Raw genomic sequence first — 22686 nt, forward strand, 5'->3', positions numbered from 1 at the left:
TGTGCCTGCTGGCTGAGCTGTTGTTTCTCAATTGTTTGATGTGCTTCTCTAATAGATATTTATAAGCAGAAATAAATGGCAGTGAAAATTCTTCATCTTTCAAGCTCCTCATGTAATACTCAGATGAAAAGCACACAGCTTTTAAAATACTTTGCAAATGCCAGATTATTTCCCATAACAACTCAGAAGCCTAAAAGTGAAATTCACTCTAAGTAGAAGTCCTCTGTTTTAAAAACCTGCAGCTTTTAGCAAATGAGAAAACAGATATCTGTGCTCTCAGGTCCTTCTGCACAGATGGGGGTGACAGCACAGAAATGCTCTGCTCTGGGCATCAGTGTCATGCATTCTTCCCCCTGCCCTTGAAGACAAGGCTCAGGTAGGGGCTCTATTCCTCCTCACAGCTGGCTGGGAAATGTGGAGTAAGCTGGGAATAGAAGTTTCATTCTTATTTGCTTCCTGGCCCAAACTGTTTGCAAATGCTGAGCAGAATTAAACAGCTTGAGCTGCCTCTGTGCATTCCCAACGTGCTGGCACATCCAGGGAAGAGCTGGCAATGGAGCACCCTGGGATCCTTCTGCATGGAAGGAGCTGGGTCAGGTTTAGCTGCCATTGGAGCTGTGAAATGTTTGGTGTCATTTTGGCAGGGCCAGGATTCCATCCCCTCTTTGCAGCTAAGCTGCAGGGGTTTGCTTCTCAAAGATTAGGGAATGCTGGAAATAAAATGCAAAGTTCTGATGCTGTTTTTAGAGTCTCCACACCACCACCCCCCTCTCCTTGAGATGATTTTTGATCCTTTTTGCTTACACTGCACTGATTTTTATCGAGCCAAAGGGAGTTCATTTATTTTGTTTTCTCCATCTGTTTCACTGTAAAATGTTCCCATTAAAAGTTAGTGAATTGTCAGCTGCAAGTATCAAGACGATGCAATGAAGGACTGCAGTGCCTTAATTTCCAACGATTTATTTTTGAGTCTGTAAATTTAGTTGAAATTAAACTCACCATGAGGAGGAAAATGTTGAGGAAAAAGATGCATTTTAATGTAAGATGCTACACCTACTAAGTGTAAGAGACCAAAAGGCAAAACTAACTGCATGACATATTTTTTACTTGTTTCTTTTTTGTAATGAGTAATTTCAGAGAAAAATCCCATTCAGTTTCCTTGCAGGATTCACAGAGCAATTGGAGCACAGCCTGACATAAATTAATTAGATAACTTCATCCCTTCCCAGAGGATTCTTTGGGGTTAATTTCAAAACAAAGCCCCTGGCATCCTGTAGAATGGATTAATTGTATTCTCTTGTACCTGGAGAGGGTAAATCCCCCAGTTTTCCCCCTGGAGAGCTGTGTCCTGTCAGTACCTTTTCTGTTTGCTTGGGGTTGCCTGCGGCGCTGGTGCGTTCGAAGGATTGCTCGGCCTCGTCCGCCTCCCTGCACTTCTGCTCGTAGCTCCTCTTGGACTGGGGCAAAGAGATCACACATCAGGCTCTGCCTGGGCAGCAAGGCTGGATTCCCCCCAGAGCTGTTCCAGCTACTTCCCCCTCTGCAGTCTGGGGCAGCAAATCAGTGCCCAGGGTGGGCAATAGAAAAAACCCCAATGGCACCGCAAGGAGGCAGAAAAACAGAATGGAAACATTGGAGTGGGGCTGACAGCACAGACTGAATCCTTTTCCTGCAGCCCTGAAATTGTTTGCTTTGTACAACTGCAACTCCCTGCAGGGGTCAGGAGTGCACAGGCTGCTCTACCAGCACTGGTGCCCCAGGTGTCTGCCCAGGAGCCAAGGAGGGATGAATTTGGGATCCCACATTCCCAGGATGGCTGTGGGGTGGGTATCAGGTGCTGCCTTGGCCATTGCTCCAAGCTGTGAGGCAGAGCCAGCACCCCATAGGCAACAGTCTTGGGGTAGTTCTCAGAAGCAGGAGAAATTTTTATTTGCATCAAACATCTCTGTATCTTAGAGGTGCACTTAGAACCAGCACATTTCCAAAAAAACCCATTAGGACACCTCCAGCTGTAGCACTAACAGGTCTGCAGCTACTTTCCTTTAGAGGCAGTTGCCCAATGGAAACCAAACCCAGCTGCCTGTAGTTTCTGTACCTGCTAGCTTTCCAGATGGAGAGGATTCCTCCTGCCTACAAGATTCCCTCACTGTTCTTAAAATTGTACTTGCACACACTGAAAAATTACATTTACTCCTCTAAGCACCCTTGCCTAGAGAGAATGAAATCCTGTTTGACCTGGGTCACCATTCATCCTTCATTAACCTTCTGGAGACTTTTCAGTGGGTGCAGCAGGGCAGATCAGCTTCCTCCTCCCAGCAGGAATGACATCTTCCCTCCCTCACACACCCTTGCACACTCACACAGCTTTGACCTTTCTTTAAATAGAGGTACATGTGATACAGATTTTACTGGAGCCAGTTTGCACCAGGAAAGCTGCCCAAGCCCTCCCTGCTTACCTCCATGGTTTTCTTATAATGGGACAGTTTGCTCTTCTGCATCCTCTCCATTGCAGACTCATACTGTAAGAAACACACTCAGGTCAGCATTTCTTGCTTTGGACTTTTCCTCCCCTTTCCAGCAGCAGGATTAGGAGAACCACAGTCTGGGCCTTTCTATAAGCCAGCTCCCTGTGGGCAAAATTACTTCACTCTGCTTTTATAAATGACAGGTTTCTAAGTGATATAGAGAGCATCAAAGTGCCAGGTAAAAAAATAATCCCAGATAATTCAGCCTCAGTGGTTTCCATTAATAGCAGAGAGGATGTAGATCTTCATTGTCTTTCTTGCTTTTTTTTGTTTTCTTAAGGAGATGAAATGCTGCAGCACCCAGTCACAGTGGGCTCTGCCAGCAGGGCTCCTTTGCTGCTGCCAGAGCTTGATCCCACATCTCTGCAGACCAAACCCCTGTCTCACCCACAGGAGCACAGGTAGCTGTCCATTTTCAATCCAAACAATTCCTGTCTCTTGTGTATTCCACTGCTTCTGGCACCTTTATGCTGAGTGTGATTTGATGTCCATGCTGGAGTCATCTGGGCAGGGTTGGGAGGACAGTGCTGGATTCTCCTCCAGGGTTTTAGCTGGGAGATGCCCAGCTTTATGTGACAGTGAGATATGCTCCTACTGGCAGGGGATGCCTTTCTTCAGGGGGACTTTTGGTCCTTTAATCTTTACATTCTGCTCAGGCAAAACTCTCTCCAGGGCTGCCCAGATGCTTGTTTCACATCGGGCACAGTCCTGAGACAGCTACAGCACAACACAAATCACAGCATTTTGGGAGGCTGCCAAAACTGCTGACACCACCCAGCATGTCTAATGCTGGCTTCCTCACATGCTGGACAGAGAAAAAAGTTTATCTAAGACTCCAAAGCAGTTTTTTCTTTTTTTTTTTTTTCCCCCAGGACTCTCTAACTGTTCTCAGTTGAGTTACAGGCTTACAGGAGGGAGCCTCTCTGCACATCCCAGTGGCAAAGGGAATGGGGGACAAACACTGATGAACCTGGTGCCCACTGTCTGTCTTTCAATGCCTCATGTAGTTCATCAGATCACTGTCAGCCTCAGATCTCAGTAGCAGCACTGGTTTCACCCACTTTCACATTCAGAATTCTTTGCTATTCCAAGTTCCTGTGTGTCAGGGGCTTGTAGACACACAATTTTTGTGGCACTGGGTACTGGTTATATGCATTTTCACCTGTTTAAAATTAGCAAAGAAAGGAATATTTATTTTACTCCTCCATCACTCAGTGCTGTCAGAGTGAAGGGAAGGTCCTGTTTTTGTCTTCAACCCCACAGACTCAGAGAAGGTGTGAGAATGGTCCCTGCTGTCTCTATTGAGAGCTATTTTCAATAGACTTAGGGCTTGATTAGATCAAAGGGGATGAAATGGCCATAAATATGCTCAATTTTTTTATTATACAACATCAACTAGATGCTACTTATTCCATGTATTTTCCATTCAGTATATATTGCTGTTGCATCCAGCATGACATTAATTTGCTTTCATGTTTTTAAATGTTTGTGTTACACCTTTAGTGTGTGTTGGAGATTGTGCAGGGTCATATCAAAGAAAAACATTAGCAAGGGAATAAAAAAGAGAAAAGGAAGGATTAACTTCTTACAGAAATAATAACAACAGCATCTGCAGTTACACCAGAGAGAGGAAAAGGGACTAAAGCCTCTGGCTCCTGAGTTCAGAGCACTACTTTGTTTCCAGCTGGGATCAGAAGGAGATTTTTGTTCCACAGTTAGTCTATAGAGGGAGCAGGGCATGCTGGTAATGCTTTATGATCTTTGCACAACTCCCAGCCTATGGCTGGAGACAGGTCATCAGCACAGCCCACTGACCCAGTCTCTTTCAGCATTTCTCTGGTTTCTCACCTTTTTTCTTTGCTCCTTCTGCCTTTCTCGGAATTCCTCTATTCCTTTCAGTTCTTCCTTCAGCATTACTGCCAGCTGGATATGAGAGTTTCCAACACTTTCAATTTCTAAAGTAAATCAGAATTCATATTCAGTCAGTGGGAAGGTCTTTAAAGATAAAGTCACATTTTTTAGGAGATGTTTCTGTGATGTGACTGTCCTATGAGTTGTCACAAGCAGGGCAGCCTTAAAAAGGTTTTTATGTTTCTGCATGCCCTGACATTGCTGAGGGCTCAAGAACAGAGTGAGTTTCTTCATGGCCCCATTTACCCCAGCTGCCCCCCTTCTTTGGGACTGAGGGTCAGGAGTTGTGGTGCAGAGGGGGAAGGAGCTCTGGCCTCCACCATCCCTGGCTGTGCTTTGCCCTGGCTGTGCTGCTGGGCTGTCCCTGCTCTTGGAGCTGCTGCCAGCAGTGGCCAGTCATTAGATGGTTGCATGCTGAGAATTTCCAAGGATTAACCAAGATGGATTGAATTTCAGAGCACCTGGCTGGTGCTGTTTGAAATGGCTGGGAACTGCTCTGCATTTCTCAGCTTCAATGCCTCTGAAATGGAACCCTGCATTTTCCAGAAATGCTGAACTCCCCCACCCAGGCCCTAAAAATACCTCAGTCCAGCAGCTGCTTTTCAAGAGGGAATTTTGGTGTAAACAGCAGGTGCCAGTGACCAGGTACAGTGTCTATTGGTTCTCATGGTGCTGCATTTTGTGTGTGTGAAAGGGTTTCATTGAGCCTTGGGCACATTTAGGAAGCTGGTTTGGTGTCAGTGGTTTGCAGAAGAGGGGACAGAGTTCATATCTTGTGACTGGATTCAGATAAAATTTACATGAAGAACAAGCCATTTTCTCTGCCACCAGACTGAGTAGGCACCCTTTTTCTCCCCTCCTTGCACCACAGGCTGTGAAAGAAAAGCTGGGAATTGTGTGGGGAGCAGGATGGACACATCAGGTGCCTGTGTTTCCCAGGTCAGAAGGGAACAGGAAATACTTACGTTGCTTGAGCATCTCAAATGCTTCTTTCAGTGTGCTGTGGGGCAGAAACAAAACACTTTATTAGTGCTGGCTTCTAAGGGTGGATTGGGAATCCAGGGAAAAAACTTTCCCTCAAAACCTCAAAGATCCACATAGAGATAAAACCTGTAATGGCCTCGTAATAAAAGCTGACCATGCTAACAAGCACAATAGCATCAGTCTGCTACCATCAGGAAACGCAATAAAATGCTCCATGAAGCAGGGAATTGCACCTCTCCTTCTGTGCCCCTCTTCCTCAGTCATACTCTGTGACCGTGAATGGTTACAGCCCTTTCTCTCTGCACCTCGCAGGTAGATACCAATGAAACGTGGCCCAGGGGGAATTGGGGTTTTTGGAGCAGTAGCCTGAAGGGTGAAGTAGCCTGAAAGGTGAAGTAGCCTGAAGGGTGGAGCGCTGCGTGCGGCCCCATTCCCGTCCTCCGTGCCCGGTCCTGCGCTGCAGCAGCGCCCGCAGCGCGTCTGCCGAGCACCCCCGTGCGGCACCGCTCCTGCTTCCCGCACACAATCCCGGCTCCTGCTTCCCACCCATCCCCATGTGATCGCTCCAGTCCCGCTCCTGCCCCGCTCCTGCCCCGCACACAGCCCCGCTCCTGCCCCGCTCCTGCCCCGCTCCTGCGCACCCCACGCCCGGCACAGCAGCACCCCAGGCCGGCAGTGCAGCTCCGCACGGAGCTGCGGGATGCAGCCACACATCCCCAGGGACACGAGAGGCCGCCCCAGACCGATGTCCTGCCTGTGGCCAGAGCAGATCCAGCTCTAGAGGCACCAGAGACACCGGCACAGATGAGAGGGCACAAGGTGTGTGAGAGGCGTTTCCCACTGAACAGATTCCTCCAGCTCTGAATGTGCAGGCTGGCAGGGCCTTTGCACACACAGCAGCCAGGGCTGGGTGTGAATCTGGAAATGATCTCTGCAAGGCCCAGAGTTGTTCCTGGAAGGAATCAGTGCTGGGCTCTCCATGGAGCCACCAGGGAAGAGCTGGTGAATGAAGAGCCCCAAATCTCCCCAAATCTCTGTACTTGGAGAGCCCAGGAGAGGCTGCTATCACCTCCCAGCCACGTGCACCCACAGCTGGGCAGGGAAATCTGCATCTCCTGGGCCATTCTGGGAGCCCCACAGGCATGGGAAGGATCCTTTGCCCTGTGTTAATTGTGGCTGGACATCTGTTTGCTGATCAAACATTCTCCCAGCAGGGAGGCTGCCTTGCCAGGAATAAGAAAAATGCACAAATGAGGGGAAAGGATGGGCCTGTCCTCAGCAAAAACTGCCAGGAAACTCATTCCAGATCTAAGTTTGTAGAAATATAAGATTTTCAGACAGAAAAAAAGAGCTGCTTGATTTTTTATCATATTTCAATAAGATCATGGTGAATCTCCTGAGATAAGCCAGGGAGAACATTCTATTTTGAATATTTTTAAATGGTTCCCTAACAATACTTATACATTTGAAGTTTGTTTTGTAAAATTTAGTCCGGTGTGAAATTTTGATGGAAACTAAATTTTCACACCACAAAGGAAACAAGCAGTATTAGTTTCAGCTGATTAAAAGCTTGGCAGTAAAAGACAAGCTGAATATCAGCAGCAGAGATAACTTTTTCTAATGGATTATTTTGAAAAAATAAATATATGCAAGGAATAAAATTTTCTTTTCCAGTGAGTAATTTCCAGTAGGAAGTGGGGAATGTACTAACAACTTCATGCCTGAAACAGGTAAATACTGGAATTTTAAAAACCAGAGGGCAGCTGCAAACTGGACAGACTGTTTGCATTCTGTGTTGATTTCTCTTTCTCAGAGTTTTTTTCCCTTTTGTTGTTGGTGATTCAAGTTATGCAAAAACTGACAAAATTGCTGTAGTAGATAATGAAAAATAGCACTTTCTCAGCTTATATCAAGGACAAAGACAATTTGCTGCTTTTTTGGTTTCCAGGCCCCTGAGCTCCCAGAGCAGTTCATGGCCACAAGGAGCTTTCTCCCTTTGCTGGCTCTCTGTAGGGCCAGGGGGTCTCTGGTGTGATAATGCACCTGTGACCCAAACAGGGATCCATTTCTCCCCTGCATGGTCTCCAGTGGCCTTTTCAGAAATCTCTGGCCTTTTCTTCCTTGTGTGAAGGGTTTGTCCAGCCAATTCCATAACTGCTGACTGGTCCAAGTAGGTTGAGATAGACTTAAGCCATTTCCTTCCTTATTTTTATAATAATTTTCTAAAATCAGTTAATTGGATCCTTACAGGGCTTAAAGGGCCAGCAAATATGTCATCATGCCAAATTATACACTTGGGTGAGAATAAATCAATCGAATTTTGACCTGTGGATCCATCAGGACTCCCTTTATGACTCCTGGGCTGCAGCAGCAGTGCTAGAGATTTGCTCCTGGATGTTCTGATTATATCAGTGAAATATTTCAGTGCCTCACAGGGTTTAATGGAAGTGACTCCTGTAGCTGATCTATGAATGAGTTTTAATTCTGTCTGTGCTGGTGTGGATGTACAGCACCTCTTACTGATTGCTTCTGGGTGGGTTTGGCTTTCTATGGGATTGATATGGGCATCCCAAGTGAGGGTGTCTCACTCTCCTGGACACACTGAAAGTCTTTCACCCTCAGTAGATGCTGCTGCTTAACATTCTGCTGCTAATTGATTTTTTGGGGTTTGTCCTGTGGCTAAATTAGAAAACCTAGGGTTGAAAACAATTCAAGCACCACTGAAAAATTGATTTTTGATTTTTTTTTTTTAAGTTTTTCACTTCTGAGATTTTCACTGTTAAACCACTCTGGCTAAAGACAGAGCTCCAGCCTTCCCTTTGGGCACCCCCTCGTGGAGAATCCCGCAGGTGTCTCCTTGAAAATAAGGCTGCACACAAATTCACTCTGTGTGTTTGTTAAACGACTCCCTGTTGTACATTTAAAGATTGGATTTGTCAAAATTAATTCTGGAGGAAGCAGGAGTGCCTGACTGGAGGAGGAGGGAGCAGGCAGAGCCTGTGCAGCAGCCTGGGCCGGGTTTGCCATCTAGCGGCTGCAATGTTCTTACAATGTTCTTAGTCTTTGGTTTTTGGCTATTTTGTGCTTTTTTGTGCTTTTTCTCCTTTTTTTTTGTGCTTTCTCTCTTTGTTTGTGGACCTTGTTTAGGCTGAAACCCTGAGCTGTGCTGGGCAGTCCGCTGTGCATCAGGAATTGCTCTGAGCTGCTTCACAGCCATCACAAGCAGAGTTTTGTTTCACCTGAGTGTAATCAGCAGGGCTCTGTTACTGGCAGGGCTTGGGTTTCATCTGTTTCAATTTTTTCAACCTTAAGCTTGCTAGTTTGGGCATTCTTCCCCCAAATCTTTGCTTTTAGACCCTGGGTTAACTGAGTCATTCAGAGAGTCCCTTTCTATCTTGCATACAGGAAGGTAAAACAGGTTCTTCTAACCGGAAAACCACTGATGGTTTTTTATTTTCTTTCTGTGCTACCTTTGCTTGGTGAATAGAAGTGTGAAATAACCCCACCTTCCTTTCTGGGAGGTTTCTATTTTGACATTGGTACAATCTACAACGTTCAGTTGTTCTTGCAATTTTCAAAAATACCTTTAATGAAAGTGAGAGGAGTCTGTGCCAGATGAGCCCTACAGAGAGCTCCCAGCAGTGACAGTGCCTTCTGAGGCCGCCCTCAACATCTGCCTTTGCTCCTGCACACAGGGAACACCCAAAATGTGGTTTTATCAACAATTCTTTCTGTGAAGCACAGTGCGGGTAACAAAGTGTGGGGAGACATGTCCAAAATCATCTGCTCTCAAATCATTCCCACCTGGGGCTGTGTCTGCACTGCAGAACAGAAATGAAGGAGGGGAGTTGTGCTCCTTGTTCTTTAGCAGGGAGGTACCTGAGCACAGCCCAGTCCCAGGCCAGGCTCACAGCACTGTCTGACCTTCTTTAGTGGGCACATGGCAAAACCACTGAAGAATGAATTTTGCCAGGAGGTTTTCTTGTTCTCAGAGGAGCTCTAAACAGAAAGGCAGCAGCCCTGGGTGCAGCTGGAAGGGTTGGTGTCAGCTCCCAGCTGGGCTGGGATGTGGAGCCTCAGGAGTTGTTCTCAGCTGCTCAGAGGCTGCATTGGGCACCAGGCTGGGCTCAGGGACATTTTGTGGTTTTCATCCAGCAGCCTCTGTGCAGGGCTCCCCTCCTGCTCTGGGGGTTCACCTCCACCTTCTGCTGCTTGGACATTCCCAGGTGTGTGTCAGGAGTGCCCTGAGCTCAGGGGAAGGGGCTGTGTCCTCACTCACTCCAGGGCTGGGCACTGGGAGCACACACATCACCCCAGACCTCCCTGGGGCAGGGGAGCAAACAGGAAACATCTCCATGTTCCTTCTCCTCCCTGTAAACCTGACATCAAATTAGATCCCTTGTGGCTCCAGAATGAGCTGTGCCATCCAAATCAAAGGTTAAAACAGTCAAAACAAATTTTGTGCCTTTAACATAAGACTGAATTTCTTCACATCTCTCAGAAAGAGAGCAGCACTGCTCAGAAATGCCTGTCCCCATCAGCAGAGAGCTCATCTAGATCAAATTGAACAGGGACTGAGCAGAGGCTCAGGTCCATTTTCAGAGTCCTGAAAGTGCAAAGTGCTGGTGTATAAATTCTGGGTGGGTTCAGAACATTTGGGTGGAGAGTGGGCAACCATGCAAGGATGTGACCTTCCCCACTGACTTTTAGCTTCAGTTCAAAAATGCCTGCTTTGTGTGGAGTAATACAGAGGATTTTGTATATTAAGTGACAGATGCACTATTTTTATCCACAGGAAACAGCAATTGGCATTTCATTACAGATGCCCTCACCTCCCACTCACTGAAATGTTCTATTTCAGGCACCACAGAGAAGAGCAGAGCACACATGGGCTTGAAGGAACTACCCTTTCCTGAGGTCCTAAGGAGGTGCTGGTGGAAAAAAGGGATGAAAAATGTAGGAAATCATATACATGGGAAGAGACAAGCAGAGCAAATGACAGAAATAGCTGTTGTCAGCCCAGGCAGAGTTTAACCAGCTCGTGTTTGCATCAGTTATTTTAGAGAAGAACAGAGTTCCCAGAGGCTCTGGTTTGGCTGAAGCTGAGCTTGCAGATCAGAACTGGGCTCTGCTTTCGTGTTGCTGTGCTGAGGAGCTGCCCAAAGTCACTGCATGGAGATTCCCTTGCAGCCAGGAGGGTGATTCCTCTTAAAGGCACTTAAAGCTCTGCTGAGAATCATCTCCAGTGTGAGAGGCATCATTGCTGTGCACACCCCCAGCAAACAACTGCAGCTGTGATCTCAGTCTGTAGCTTGGCTGAAAATCCCAGTTTCTGTACATGCCCTCCCATGTGTGCACCACTGAGAGTTCAAATACTGCACTTCAAACTTCAAAACCTGTAGTTCTTTCTCCCCTGCTGGATATGGTATAAGCTGTCATTTGCCAAGAAAACATGGCTGTAGGTTTGTCATCACCTTTTTATAATTTATTTTATAAAATAAATTATAGAGTAGAGACTAGGAAATGGTGATGCAGATTTAATTTTTTTAGTTTAAAAAGTGAGATAACAGGCATACATTGCTTTACCTATTGACTCAGTGGATACTAAAATATTTCAGGGCTTCAAATAAGAAAAACAAGAAAACAGTGGAGGCTATTCCTTAGAAAGCTGCTACTGCTGTGGCATCCTGTGACCTTACTGATTGCTATGGCTAGGAGATTATTTAGAAGAAATATCTTTATATGCTTGCCCTGTTGTTCTACCCTTCCCTTGGGATATCCAGTGTTGGGGGAAGATTATGAAGCTGAAGGGGTTGGTCTGAGCTTGTGTGAGCCTTAGATTGAAGTGTGTGCATCCTTGTGTGCCTTGGAATGGGCCAAGGGCAGTGGCAGGTGCTGAGTGGGAGCTGTGCCCTGGGTGGGAAGAGAGAAGGAGTTTGTGCCACTGCAGTGCCTGTGCAGTGCTGCTGCCCCTTGGCTGTCAGCCCTTGGAGGGAACTTCGACTTCCTGAGCTGGATTTGTTTGCTCTGTCAGTGGTATCCAGGTTTTAGAAACCCCATCCTGGCTTTTTCTGAAATAAGAGAAGGTGCAGTGTGTCTGCCCTGCTGGTTTTGGTGCTGTCAGACACATTCTGAGCTGGGAGCTCCCAGGGCCAATCCTGACCCTGCTGTGCACAGGAGCAGTGGGGCCCTGGCTCAGTCACTGCTGACCCTCAGCAGCAGCATCAGACCCTGACCCTGCCGGCCCTGAGCTCAGAGTGCTCTCACATTCCTGCCCTGGGGACTCAGAGCACACAGCCCCTCTCTTTCCCTGGTCACTGCTGTCACTGCTGGGCTGGCAGTGTGTGCCTGGCCTGGGGATGTCCCTGCCAGGCTTGGGACAGAGGAGCTGGAGCCATGGGAACAGCCAGGGATGCAGGAGGATGCAGGGATATCCCAGGGATGCAGGAGGGCATCCTGATGGCTGCTGTCACCTGGAGCCTTCTCCAATCAAGAGAGAGTGGCCCCAGAGTTGCTGTTACATTCCAGTGAACCCTCCCTACAATCTTTGGAGTCAGCAGCATATTCCTTCATCTGTGTGTCTGGTGAACAAAAACGGGCAGTAGAATCTATTTATACATTTAGCTGAGTTCAGCAATTGCTCCAGCTGAAGCAGAATTTGGGGAGAGAAGGAGCAAGCCTGAAAAAATGTTGAAATTGTTTTTTTCTTTGATTCAAACATAAAAGCTCCTAAGATATAGGGGAGGCTTGGGAGAGAAGTGTTTTCTGCAGCAGTGGCCACTCCCTGGTGCAGTGTGCCATCCCTTCTCCAGGCTGCTCTGGTGCTTGCCATTTACTCATTTGCTTATTCCCTTGTCTTGTGCTATCCTGACTGTGCTGAAATATCAACCTCAGCCTTGAAGTTGTTTCTCTTAAGGTCTTCTGGGAATTTTCATACTGGAAGCTTTTGGGTGTTTGTTGTGGATGCAATTTTTATGTTCCTTTTATAGATTTTTTGAAAGGGTATCAGGTATCCTGATATTAGGAATTTCTGTGGTGTGACAGAAAGCCTCAGTATCTGAGATATTTAAAAGGTGGCTAAATTTAAGATTAGAGGATAATAATTTTGTATTAGCAAGAAAATGACTGAGTGATTTAAAATTAGTAATTCCTGCTCCTCTTCCATACATAGCATGGCACAGGAGAGTCTGCAGAAACACCCTGGAAGCTGCTTTTGTCCTGGTGTTTGTCAGATGGAAGTTTTAGGTACAAATACATTAGACTTGAAGAAATACTGCTACCCAGAGCTGCATTTGAAGGTGTGAACAGCCCTGCTCAGCCTATCAAGTACTTGTAGTTCTATCAGATGAAAATAGGGAGTCCTATAAAGAGGAAACACTTGGAAAAATGCACTGGCACAGTTGCAGCATAGTCCTTTCAAGCTTTTCTTATTATAAGGAGTACATAGATTCCCTTCCTCAAGTCTCCCTGGAGGACTGACCTTGAGGGCAGAACTGCTGCCAGCAATCAATGGCATGCAAACAGAAATTTCACACTGAGGAGAACACACAGACACAGAAAATTCAACAATTTTAAGGCATCAAAACCAAACACTGCATTTTCTTGTGTTGTTCCAGCCCTGGACAGACTTTAGTTTTCTCTGATTTTTTGTTTGCCCTGGACAAATGCCCTTCATTCTCTGTGCAATTCCTTAAACAATCAGAGGATGCTGGGTGAGGGAAAGTGTCCTCTCTGCTTCAGGCCAGGCACAGTGAGACATTTCTCTGATAAAACATCAGTGCAGAGCTGGTCCCTCCCTGGCCAGGTGTGGATTATGGAAGCAGTAAATCAGCTCCACAGCTTTGTTTGTGTGCTCAGCTTCCCTCCATGCCAAGCTATAAAATTGCTGGATCAAAGTGGAGCTGGGCCCAAGCCCAAACTCCCCCCAACTTGAGGGGAACTTGGATCCATATCCCAACACTGGGACTTGGCTCTGCTTCTCAATCAAGCTCTCATAATCTCTTGAGAAAAGGCAGACCCATGAATTGTCACTGAGCTACTGAAGGGCAGCCAAAGCTGCTTGTTGCTGAACACATCTGCTCTGCCTGCCCTGTGTTGCCACTAAAGGAGTTGAGGTGAAGCCTTTCTTTGATCCTGGAATGCTAATCTTAGCCTTTGGTTGAGAAAAACCCATCTATCCTTAACCTGATGTTTTCATTTCAGAATATTTCTTCTTCTCCTTCCTTTTCAGCCCTGAGGTCAGTGCACTGAGGCACCAGGAGGGCAGGAGGCATCTCTGGCACTGAGGCATCCCTGGGTGCTGCCCAGGGGCCAGGCAGAGCTGCAGCAGAAGCCTTGCACATCCCCTGGCATTGCCAGCAGCGTCTGTGCCAGCCTTGCTGTGGCACTGCCTGGGCTCAAGCTCTCCCACAAAACATGGCCAGGAACCACTTGCACTGGGAGTGATAAATCCAGGTGAAAAGGAGACTGCCATTAAGGAATGAGCTATGGGATGGAGGAGGGGAGCCGGCCCCAGGGATCAATAGAGCTGGTTTGTGTTTCGATTGAGGTCTCCTCTTTCAGGATTGTCTTCTGTGACCCCTCATCTTCATCCTCTGCCACCTTATTACTGTATTATTACTTGTTACAATAATGACAAAATGTCTCATTATTGCTGCTGCCATCAATAATAGCAGCAGTTTATCAGCAGTGTTTATTAAGTTAAATTCCATACCAATATCTATCTTCCCTCCCAACACAATTTATACATCATTTAAGATAGTAATAGAGGAGACAGAGAAAAATATATATGTCATCTTAGTGTATTTCAGTAGTTCCATTGAATTATTTCAAATTAGGTCCCTTCAAAGAGATTTACATTTTGTATTCCTAAGGTAAGCCTTTTTTCCTGCTGCAGAAGCTGATTTTTGGGGTCTTTGTATTTGTTCTGTCACAGTTTCTCAGTGTTCACCAGCTTTCCAGAACTGTCAAACCACCACCCTAAACATTTCACAACCTTTTCCATTCTCTTTTTTTCCCCATCACTTGGTCTGCTTTTGGAAGCAAATATTAAACATTAAGAATCTTGAAATTAAAAAAAAAAAAATCTCAGGAAAGGACCTACTGGCAGTTTCTAAGTAGAGACTATTCACAAACAGTGAATCCCACTGTGAAGGACTGTGGTGTTTCCCCACTTCCCTACACATTGTGAAGAGCTGTGTAATGCACTGAAATGAGTGGTTGTGACCTCATCCAGAGGCAAAACACAGGAGTCTGGTATTTCTTCCAAAATAATTTTGTTTGCAGTAATAATAAAAGAATTCCTTACTTGATTTCTGTTTGTCCTCCTGCTTTTCGGGCTATTTGAACCAGCTCTTTCCCATATCTCTCTTCTGCTTGTGCTCTGTGAAAAGAAAAGCTTTCTCAATTTCTCTTAGTGGTACCAGGATCACATTTACACAAATCCTCTAATTGTATTTGAGGTGCAAAACATCAGAAATGCTACTTATTTGATTTCTCTATCTCCTCAATCCTAGTGCTGTTAGTTAACCTCTGAAATACTCTGGATAAGTTATTTCTGGAAGAAATGAGATAAAAATGAAGCCCCTCTCCATGGCTTTGATTGCTGTGGAATGCTATGTTCAGCTCTGCCCCCAGAACTTGGGTTCATGGGAAGGAGGAGGTGAACAGAGAGGAGATGAAGGCGTTCAGAACAGAACAAAAGGAACCTAAAAAGGATGGCTGGCTCAGTGCATTAAAACCATGGCTGTGAGGGCAGTGAAGAGCAGGTTCCAAAGGATCCTTTCAAGAGATGTTGGGAATAAATGGGAGCCATAAATGGGGTAGCAGGAGTATTTCCATCCATTGGAAAGACGAGGCACTGCTGGAAGATCTGCCATGGAGGCTGAGGACAAAGGAGCCCTGGTGGTTGTGTGGTGAGGCTGGGGCAGCTCTGTGGAAGGGACAACCTCACCTAATGGGGAACTGTAACTGGTGACTCAGGACAGTGGCTCTGTTTCTATGGTTAATAAAGAAATACAAATATTTCCTTTGCTTTCCCTTCCCCCAGCACTGGAGGAAACTTCTATTCTCTTTAAAAAAAGTATTTGTACTAAATGTGTTACTTCCTTTCTCCTGGGTGCAAGACCAGGGTGGAACCAAGTTGTCAGTCTTTGAGCAGCTGCTAAAAACTATGGAATGGTCAACAATAAATAATGAACAGATAGCCTGGTGCTAGCACCTGGGGGGAGGGATGATTTTGTTTAGGGTCCAGTTCTCAAGAGCAGTTTCAAAGCATTTCAAACTGTTTTGGCCTGAAACTTGGCACCTTAGAGAAACGTACTCTTTGTTCAAAAAATGAATTTGATGTGGGTGCAAGGCCCTACAACCCTGCTGGGTTTTAGTCCCATCAGTCTTCCCACCTGGCCAGGAGGTGCTTGGTGTGTCTTTGCTGAGTTCCAGCAGTTTGAAGCTGCTCCTGCAGCTGCTGGGATGGGTCCCTGAGAGGGTCCCACAGCCCCTCTGCTGGTCCTGGGCTCTGGGAGCAAATCCACATCTCCTGGGGTCTGAACCAGGCTCATCCCAGACTCTCCCCAGCCCAAGGAGATGTGTCAGGCCCTGGAGCAGCAGTGCTGGCCCTGCAGCAGGAGCAGAGGGTTCCTGGCCTCTGCCCATGGCTCCCACTGCAGGTGCTGCCCTCCTGCTCTCAGAACTGCTGAGTTTCACTGGGGTGTTCCTACATCCCTGCTGGCATTCCTGTTAGAGGAACAGGGTGCCAAATGGTGACAGGCCATGCAGAGGCACCACTTCTTTTTCATGTTAGATGACTGAAATTTCATCAAAATGGAAATATGCTCCAGACACATAATGTGGCAGAAGAAGAATAGATTAATTTTCTTCTGATTTCAGTATCAAGAAACACTTCTGAGTCAGAGGCTTTGCTTAGTGCCAGTGCCTGTGCAGCGATGAAAATTACTCCAGACTTTGCCTGCTCAATACCCAAGTATGGGAAAAAAGCTTCTAAGCCAGTCCCAGCTCCTGAAACCTCAGCATGGATGGGACTGGACTAGCCCAGGGTCAGAGGAATTTCACAGGAGCCGACACTATCTCTTCACATCTGTGTGCTGCTTTTCCCACTTTGCAGCACTCCTGCACACAGCTTCTACGTTTCCCTGCAGCCATTCAGGGATAGAACACACTCTGTGTTTTAACCCTGGGTTTTGTTCTGGAATAAAATTGCTTTCTCACTCCCAAACCTCTTAGGCCTTTCTCTGGGCCAGTTAGGGGATTTGTGGTTGGAAAACTGATGGAGTGTTTGTGTGGCCAAGCCCAGGGCAGCTGGCTTCAGGGCTGCAGGAGTCCTTGCTGAAATTCCAAAGTGAACCACATGGTATGGGCAGCCTCTAGAAGAGAGATTCATCCCATCCTTTGATCTTCTGCTGGGTCACTCCTATGAGTGACGTGAGGCTGAGCTGAAACAAACATGTGCCAGCAATAAACTGGAAATCACATCTTTGACTCAGTGCCCACTTCTCATCTCCTGTTCCTCCCCCCATCAGGCACGTACCCACACGGGCACACACACGTACACACGACCTCTGCAGCGTCCTGGGGTGTGAAAAACCTCATGGAAATACTTGCAAAATGTACATCTATTTTTTCTTCTTTACAGAAAGAACTTTGTGCCTCCACCATAAACCAGGAAAAACCTCATCCTGCTTTCAGAAAAACTTTCAGAAGCCTCTGCAATATTTTGGCAGGAGCACAGGTGTGTGCAGCATCTGATGCAGAATTGCACTCCCCGAGGCCTGCAGTGCAGTTCTGAGCTCTGTAAGGTTTGATATTGTATTTGCAGGGACTCCTGTGGCAGGGAGGAATGATGCATCTGACTCCATGTTCTCAGAAGGCTAATTTATTATTTTATCATCTATATTATATTAAAGAATACTAAACTAATCTATACTAAAGAATACAGAAAGGATACAGACAGAATGCTAAAAAGATAATAATGAAAACTCATTACTCTTTCCAGAGTCCTGACACAGCTTGGCCCTGATTGGCCAATGAGTGAAAACAACTCACACCAGAATCAATGGAACAATCGCCTGTGGGTAAACAAGCTCCAAACATATTCCACATGAGCACAGCACAGGAGAAGCAAATGAGATAATTATTGTTTTCCTTTTTCTCCGAGGCTTCTCAGCTTCCCAGGAGAAAAACCCTGGACAAAGAGGTTTCTCAGAGGATGTGAATGCCACAGTATGAGGCCCAAAGGAGCTATTTTAAACACTTGCAGCTAAGCTGCCATCAGGCAGACGTGACTTCAGGACGGTGTGATGTGTGCCAATACCACAGTCTTCCACTGATGGTTGAGAAAAGCAACTTAGAGAGCTTCAGGTTTTGATGGGAGACTTCACAGGTGGTGAAATGGCCACTTTTGAGTCTGACAACTCACACCCCCTTGAAAGTACCAGGGCTTTCTAATCAGCCTTCAGAAAACCACCCTAAACCCAAAAAAGTAGATGGGGACAGCATGGGAAGAAAAAGCAGGAAGGTGGAGCAATATTCATAAGTTGACAGTGCTGAGATGAGCTGCTCTGAGATTGCCTGCTGGATACACAATCCATATTTGTGTGGTCTTTCCTACATGTCACACCTGAGCACGTGTGTGCTTCATGCTACATGCTGAAACTGCTGAAGCTACCTCAAAACAGAACCAAATTTCAGAGCTGTTTTTCTAAGTCACAACTACAAAAATGAATGGCAAAGGAGCCAGAGCAGCAGTGTGATACATAATTTCTCACCCATAAAGTTGTCAGCTGTCCATAGTTGCTGTTGAGAAGCACCAAGAAGCACATAATCAGGAGCATGAGCTACAACATCATTACTCAAACCTGCTAAGGTTGGTGTACAACAGGGGCTGGTTTGGGTGTCTGGGTAAGGCTTTAGGTAGCATTTTATGTAGCTTTGTATTTGAAAAAAGGTCTCATTTTTGGCAGGAAACTGAAACAGTGCCTGTGGCAACAGCATGTTCAAAGAGAAACAAAAATGTGCAAGTCATTTTTGCCCTGCAAAAGGGGAAACTTTAAAACGTTACTTGTGAATGTAGGTGCTACTGTGTACTTCTGGACCCATAATGAGGGGTCTTAGTGGAGCTCTGGGTTTCTGACTCTTCAACCTTCTCTTCCCTTCTCAAGTCTTTGAGATTTCTATTGATCTACCTTCACATCACAAGGCTGGGATTAAAATTACTCAGGCTTTTCTATGTAAGCTCATAACAACACCAAACTGAGAAACAGCCTGCTATTCCCTTCTGGATGCCAAATGAGACAAAAAAAGGAGGCTGTTCACACTTTTTTCACTCTGATTTTCATACCTCTGCTTGAGCAAATCCTCCACATCTTTGCACATCTTCTTCCCCTCCAGCAGCCGCTGAACGAGCACCTCGTAGCCAGTGTGGAAAGTGAACTCCTTGCACTGAAGACAGAAAGAAAAAGTAATAGCTGTTCAGCACATCAGTTCCTCTTACCTTAATTCTAATTCTTATTTCTTAATTCCTCTTACCCTGTATCTAAAAAGAAAGGTCAGAGTCAGCTCAGTACCAATATCAGCCTGTGGGGCAGTGACTGTGCCACCTGGTCAGGGTGTTTTCATGGGAGGGCTCATGGCACAGGCAGACAGGATTCCTGTGTTCTGCTCCTGCTCCTCCCACTGCCTCCCAACAGGATCAGGACAAGGCATTTTTCCACAGGGAGCCTGAGTTAACCAGTACAGAGTGATAATGCTATTGGAAATGTAGTGGTGAATGTTTTCTGAGCTTTATGTTACAGCATTATGGTAAAATCACGGGCTGTGAAACCATAAAGAGAATGAGTGTGTTCCTTCCCTCAAGCAGTTTATCTACAATACAAGCCCTTCCATATGAACTGAATGCAGTTTATACATCCATCCACTGTCCCCACAGCAGTTACCATTTAATAAATGGGTTACTTTATTGCTTTCCACCACCACTGGGAAGAAGACAGCTGTTGAAGTTTTGGTACTTGGAAAAGATCCTCTGGCAAGCAACTGCTGGGCACTTGAGCTTGTGCCTTTGCTTCCTTGCTGCTGGGGCTGGAGAGGAGCAGGGGAGCTCTGGGGATGAATGGAGGTGGGTGATGGCAGCTCCACCAGGTGAGGTGCTGCTCACACAGGGGAGATTTGCAGATCTAGGAACGATTTTTTTTTGGTTCTTCAAGAGCTAGGATAAATTTCTGCAGACAATCCCTGTAAACCTACAGGCTGTAGTAACATTTCCAGTGCTACAGTCCATTGTTAAAGCCATCACCCCTGAAGGAAGAGGATCTCAAGCCCAAAACATTAGTTTTCCTAATGTTTCCAAGGGCAATTTACACACACATCACAGGAAGGGATCCTGCTGTGAAATAAATGAGAAGCAGCAAGTTTTGCCATTCAGAGAGAAAAGTAGGAAAGGTTCTTGATAATACCCTGGCAATGGACTTAGCACTTCCCCCCTCTCTCTTTTTTTTGAGGACATTCCAATAGCAGAAGGCATCACTGCTGTAAAAAAAAACACTATAAATGGCTCCCTCTGCCTGGCAGAAACTCTGATCAGATGCTCCACAACCAGCTCACACCCCCAGCATTTTAATTGTACATTTTCAGATGCAATCAGCTATATCTCATAGCTGTGTACACAGCTTTCTTGTCCCAGAAATGCTGCCCATGAGGTAAGTGACAATATCCTGTGGGTTGGTGTCACCACAGCAGTCAGCCACTGCCACAGGCAACAAAGGCAGTGATAAGCTCACGGTGAAGTTACTCTGCCTTTCTGTTCAATATCTCTCTTTGTTCAGTAAATGCTAAAACTCAACTGGTGCCTTTCCCCACCTCTTTTAAACTGGCACAGTTGTTACACTGAAAGGAGGACAAATTCTTTATGTCTGAGAGAATGTTTATTAAATTCCCTAAACAGAGAATACAACCCTAACTTGTCATCAACCCAAAACCATGCACACAAGCACAGCAGTGTGCTGGGGGCAGCCTGATGGGCTGAGTGCACTGGGGGTCTCCCCAGGCCCCTGGAAGCATCACTGCCTGCCAGGTTCCTCTGGGCTTCGCTGGCCCTTGCAGAGAGATTTGGCTCCTAAGGAGAACTCCTACTACAGACACTCATTTAATCTATCTTCATTTTGGGGGCCATCCATCTCAAAATTTGCTTTCTTGTCCTCCTCTGTGTTCCCAAAGAATGTGGAGGCCGTGTTTCAGAAGCAGCAGGGTCAGCAATGCAGAGCAGGGCTCCAAGGGAGCAGCTCTGGCTGTGCCCTGAGCAGCTCGTGTCACCTGCAGAGGGACAGGAAACGCCACAGCCAGGGTGACACAAGTGTGAGCAGCTCTGGTCACTCACCCTGCAGCACTGCTTCTTAATTTCCAACCACAAGGGAGCCATGAATCACTCAGGCCTCAGCTTACTTGCACAAATGTTTCCCTTTCATTTCAACAGCTCTATTTCTTTTTTCACGTGTTGTATAACTGCAGCCTCTCTCAGCCTCTCCTTGAATCCAAACAAACCTCCTCTGCCCTTTCCTGACATTCTGCTTTGCCATCCTTGATTCCCATGTGTTGTTATAGCACCTGTTCAAGGCTGAATAAATCCCTGTTGGACAAGGATGATGCTTTACCACTCCAGTAAAGACCAAGTGATGCTTTGTACCATGGCATTAATGTCAGCTCTCAAAGAAACACTTTTGATCCATCAGAGGATTGTATTTGCCTTCTTTCACTATCAAATCATAGCAGTGGCACTTAAATGAGCTATGATCTACAGATATACCTGCAATTCTCTCCTCTCCTGGTATTTTATTCAACAAGGTCTCAGAGTATATTGGATTTTTTCACTACTGATCTCTTACTCCCATTTTGTACTTTGAAACTTTGATTTTTATCTGTTTTCTGTTACCTCACTCTTGAAGGTTATCAGATACCTCCTGTACAATATTTCATTCTACTTCTTTGTTTCAAGCACAGCTATTTCCAGCCCATTCTTCAGGTCTTGTGGCAGGATCCAGCACCTCCCCCAGATCAGTGTCTTTGCCCATTTTAGAGTTCTTCCCCTGCTTTATCTGTTCAGCCCTGTTTTGTTTTTATCTAGTGTCTTAAGGATTTCCTGTGCAGCACCATAACTGACCCCACATTTTCTTTGTCAAGACAATCAGACAGCAAGATTGGATCTCATTAAACAACTGTCTAGCCTTGCTAAGCTGTCTCGCCTCTATTCTATTTTCCATTTACCATTTTGTGTTATAATTAGCACTCTCATTGAGTGGTTTTGCAAAAGCTGTTAAGCTGCACTAGTCAGGCAGTGCTTGGTACTTCTCAGAAAGGATTTTGTTATGATTCTAAGAACTAATGAATATTCAAAGAACTATTTTGTATTTTTTAGAAATTAGAAAAATTCTTTAATTAGATAATAAATATAGGCATTAAATGTGTAAAACCTCATTTGCTTATACTAAAATCTAGTTGGTTGGAAGAGGGTGATTTGACTCACCACCAGTAATTTCTCTCATGGCCAATAAAGGGATTCTGCTTAGTCAAAGCGTGCGTGGCTGTGAAAGAGGATTTAATCCTTGCTGCTAAAAAAGATTAGTTATTCCTTGTTGTCCAACAGGCCTATAATTACCAACAAGAAAGTGCTTGACAGGGATTTCAGTGTTGTGAGCAGAGTTGTGTTGTCCTGAAATTCACCCCCTAACTCTGCACGTGTGCTCTGCTCTCTGCCTGGGGATTTTCTTCTTGTTTTCCTCCTGGAAATCCCCAGTAAAGGAGGGGCAGCCTTTCCTCCCCTCTGCCCAGTGACAAAGTTGCTTCCCTCCAGTGCAATGAGCAGCACTGTTCCTTCAGAGACAAAAGAAATGTGGAGGGGATTATAGGACTGAAATCCTATAAACTACCCTATAAACCCCAATAAACTACAACCCCTGTGCTGTAGTTTAAGTAGAACAGTTTTTCCCAGGACACTTGAAAGGAGGCATGGAAGCCTGCAAGCAGAGTTGATGACAGTGAGCACACTGGGATACCCATTCTTCTTTCCACTTCTTTTTCCCTCTGAGGATGAACAATGCTGCTCCCTCCCATCAGCATTTTCCTGTGAGCTCTGTGCCTTGGGACTGTGCCCTGTCCCTCCTGGTAGAGGTTTTTCCATGGGTGACCACCCAGGCCAATGCTGGGAGTTAACTGTGGCAGAGATCATTCAGGGCTGGCTCTGAGCTGGTTCCTGCAGCCAGCA

General features: G+C 45.9%; 1 protein-coding gene across 1 annotated transcript in view; it reads right to left on the reverse strand.

Annotated features, from left to right (window-relative positions):
• The window catches only part of PSTPIP1 (proline-serine-threonine phosphatase interacting protein 1), a 47286-nt gene that overhangs the window by 12313 nt on the left and 12287 nt on the right, over positions 1–22686 (reverse strand). The window contains exons 2-7 of the mRNA XM_064722119.1: positions 18775–18875; positions 14728–14802; positions 5402–5436; positions 4374–4480; positions 2457–2519; positions 1359–1457 (exon numbers count right to left, since the gene is read on the reverse strand). Of these exons, the coding sequence (XP_064578189.1) occupies positions 1359–1457; positions 2457–2519; positions 4374–4480; positions 5402–5436; positions 14728–14802; positions 18775–18875 (480 nt within the window). The remainder of the gene's footprint in view (positions 1–1358; positions 1458–2456; positions 2520–4373; positions 4481–5401; positions 5437–14727; positions 14803–18774; positions 18876–22686) is intronic.

The sequence above is a fragment of the Zonotrichia leucophrys genome, chromosome 10 (genome assembly GCF_028769735.1).
Source record: "Zonotrichia leucophrys gambelii isolate GWCS_2022_RI chromosome 10, RI_Zleu_2.0, whole genome shotgun sequence".
NCBI lineage: Eukaryota > Metazoa > Chordata > Aves > Passeriformes > Passerellidae > Zonotrichia > Zonotrichia leucophrys.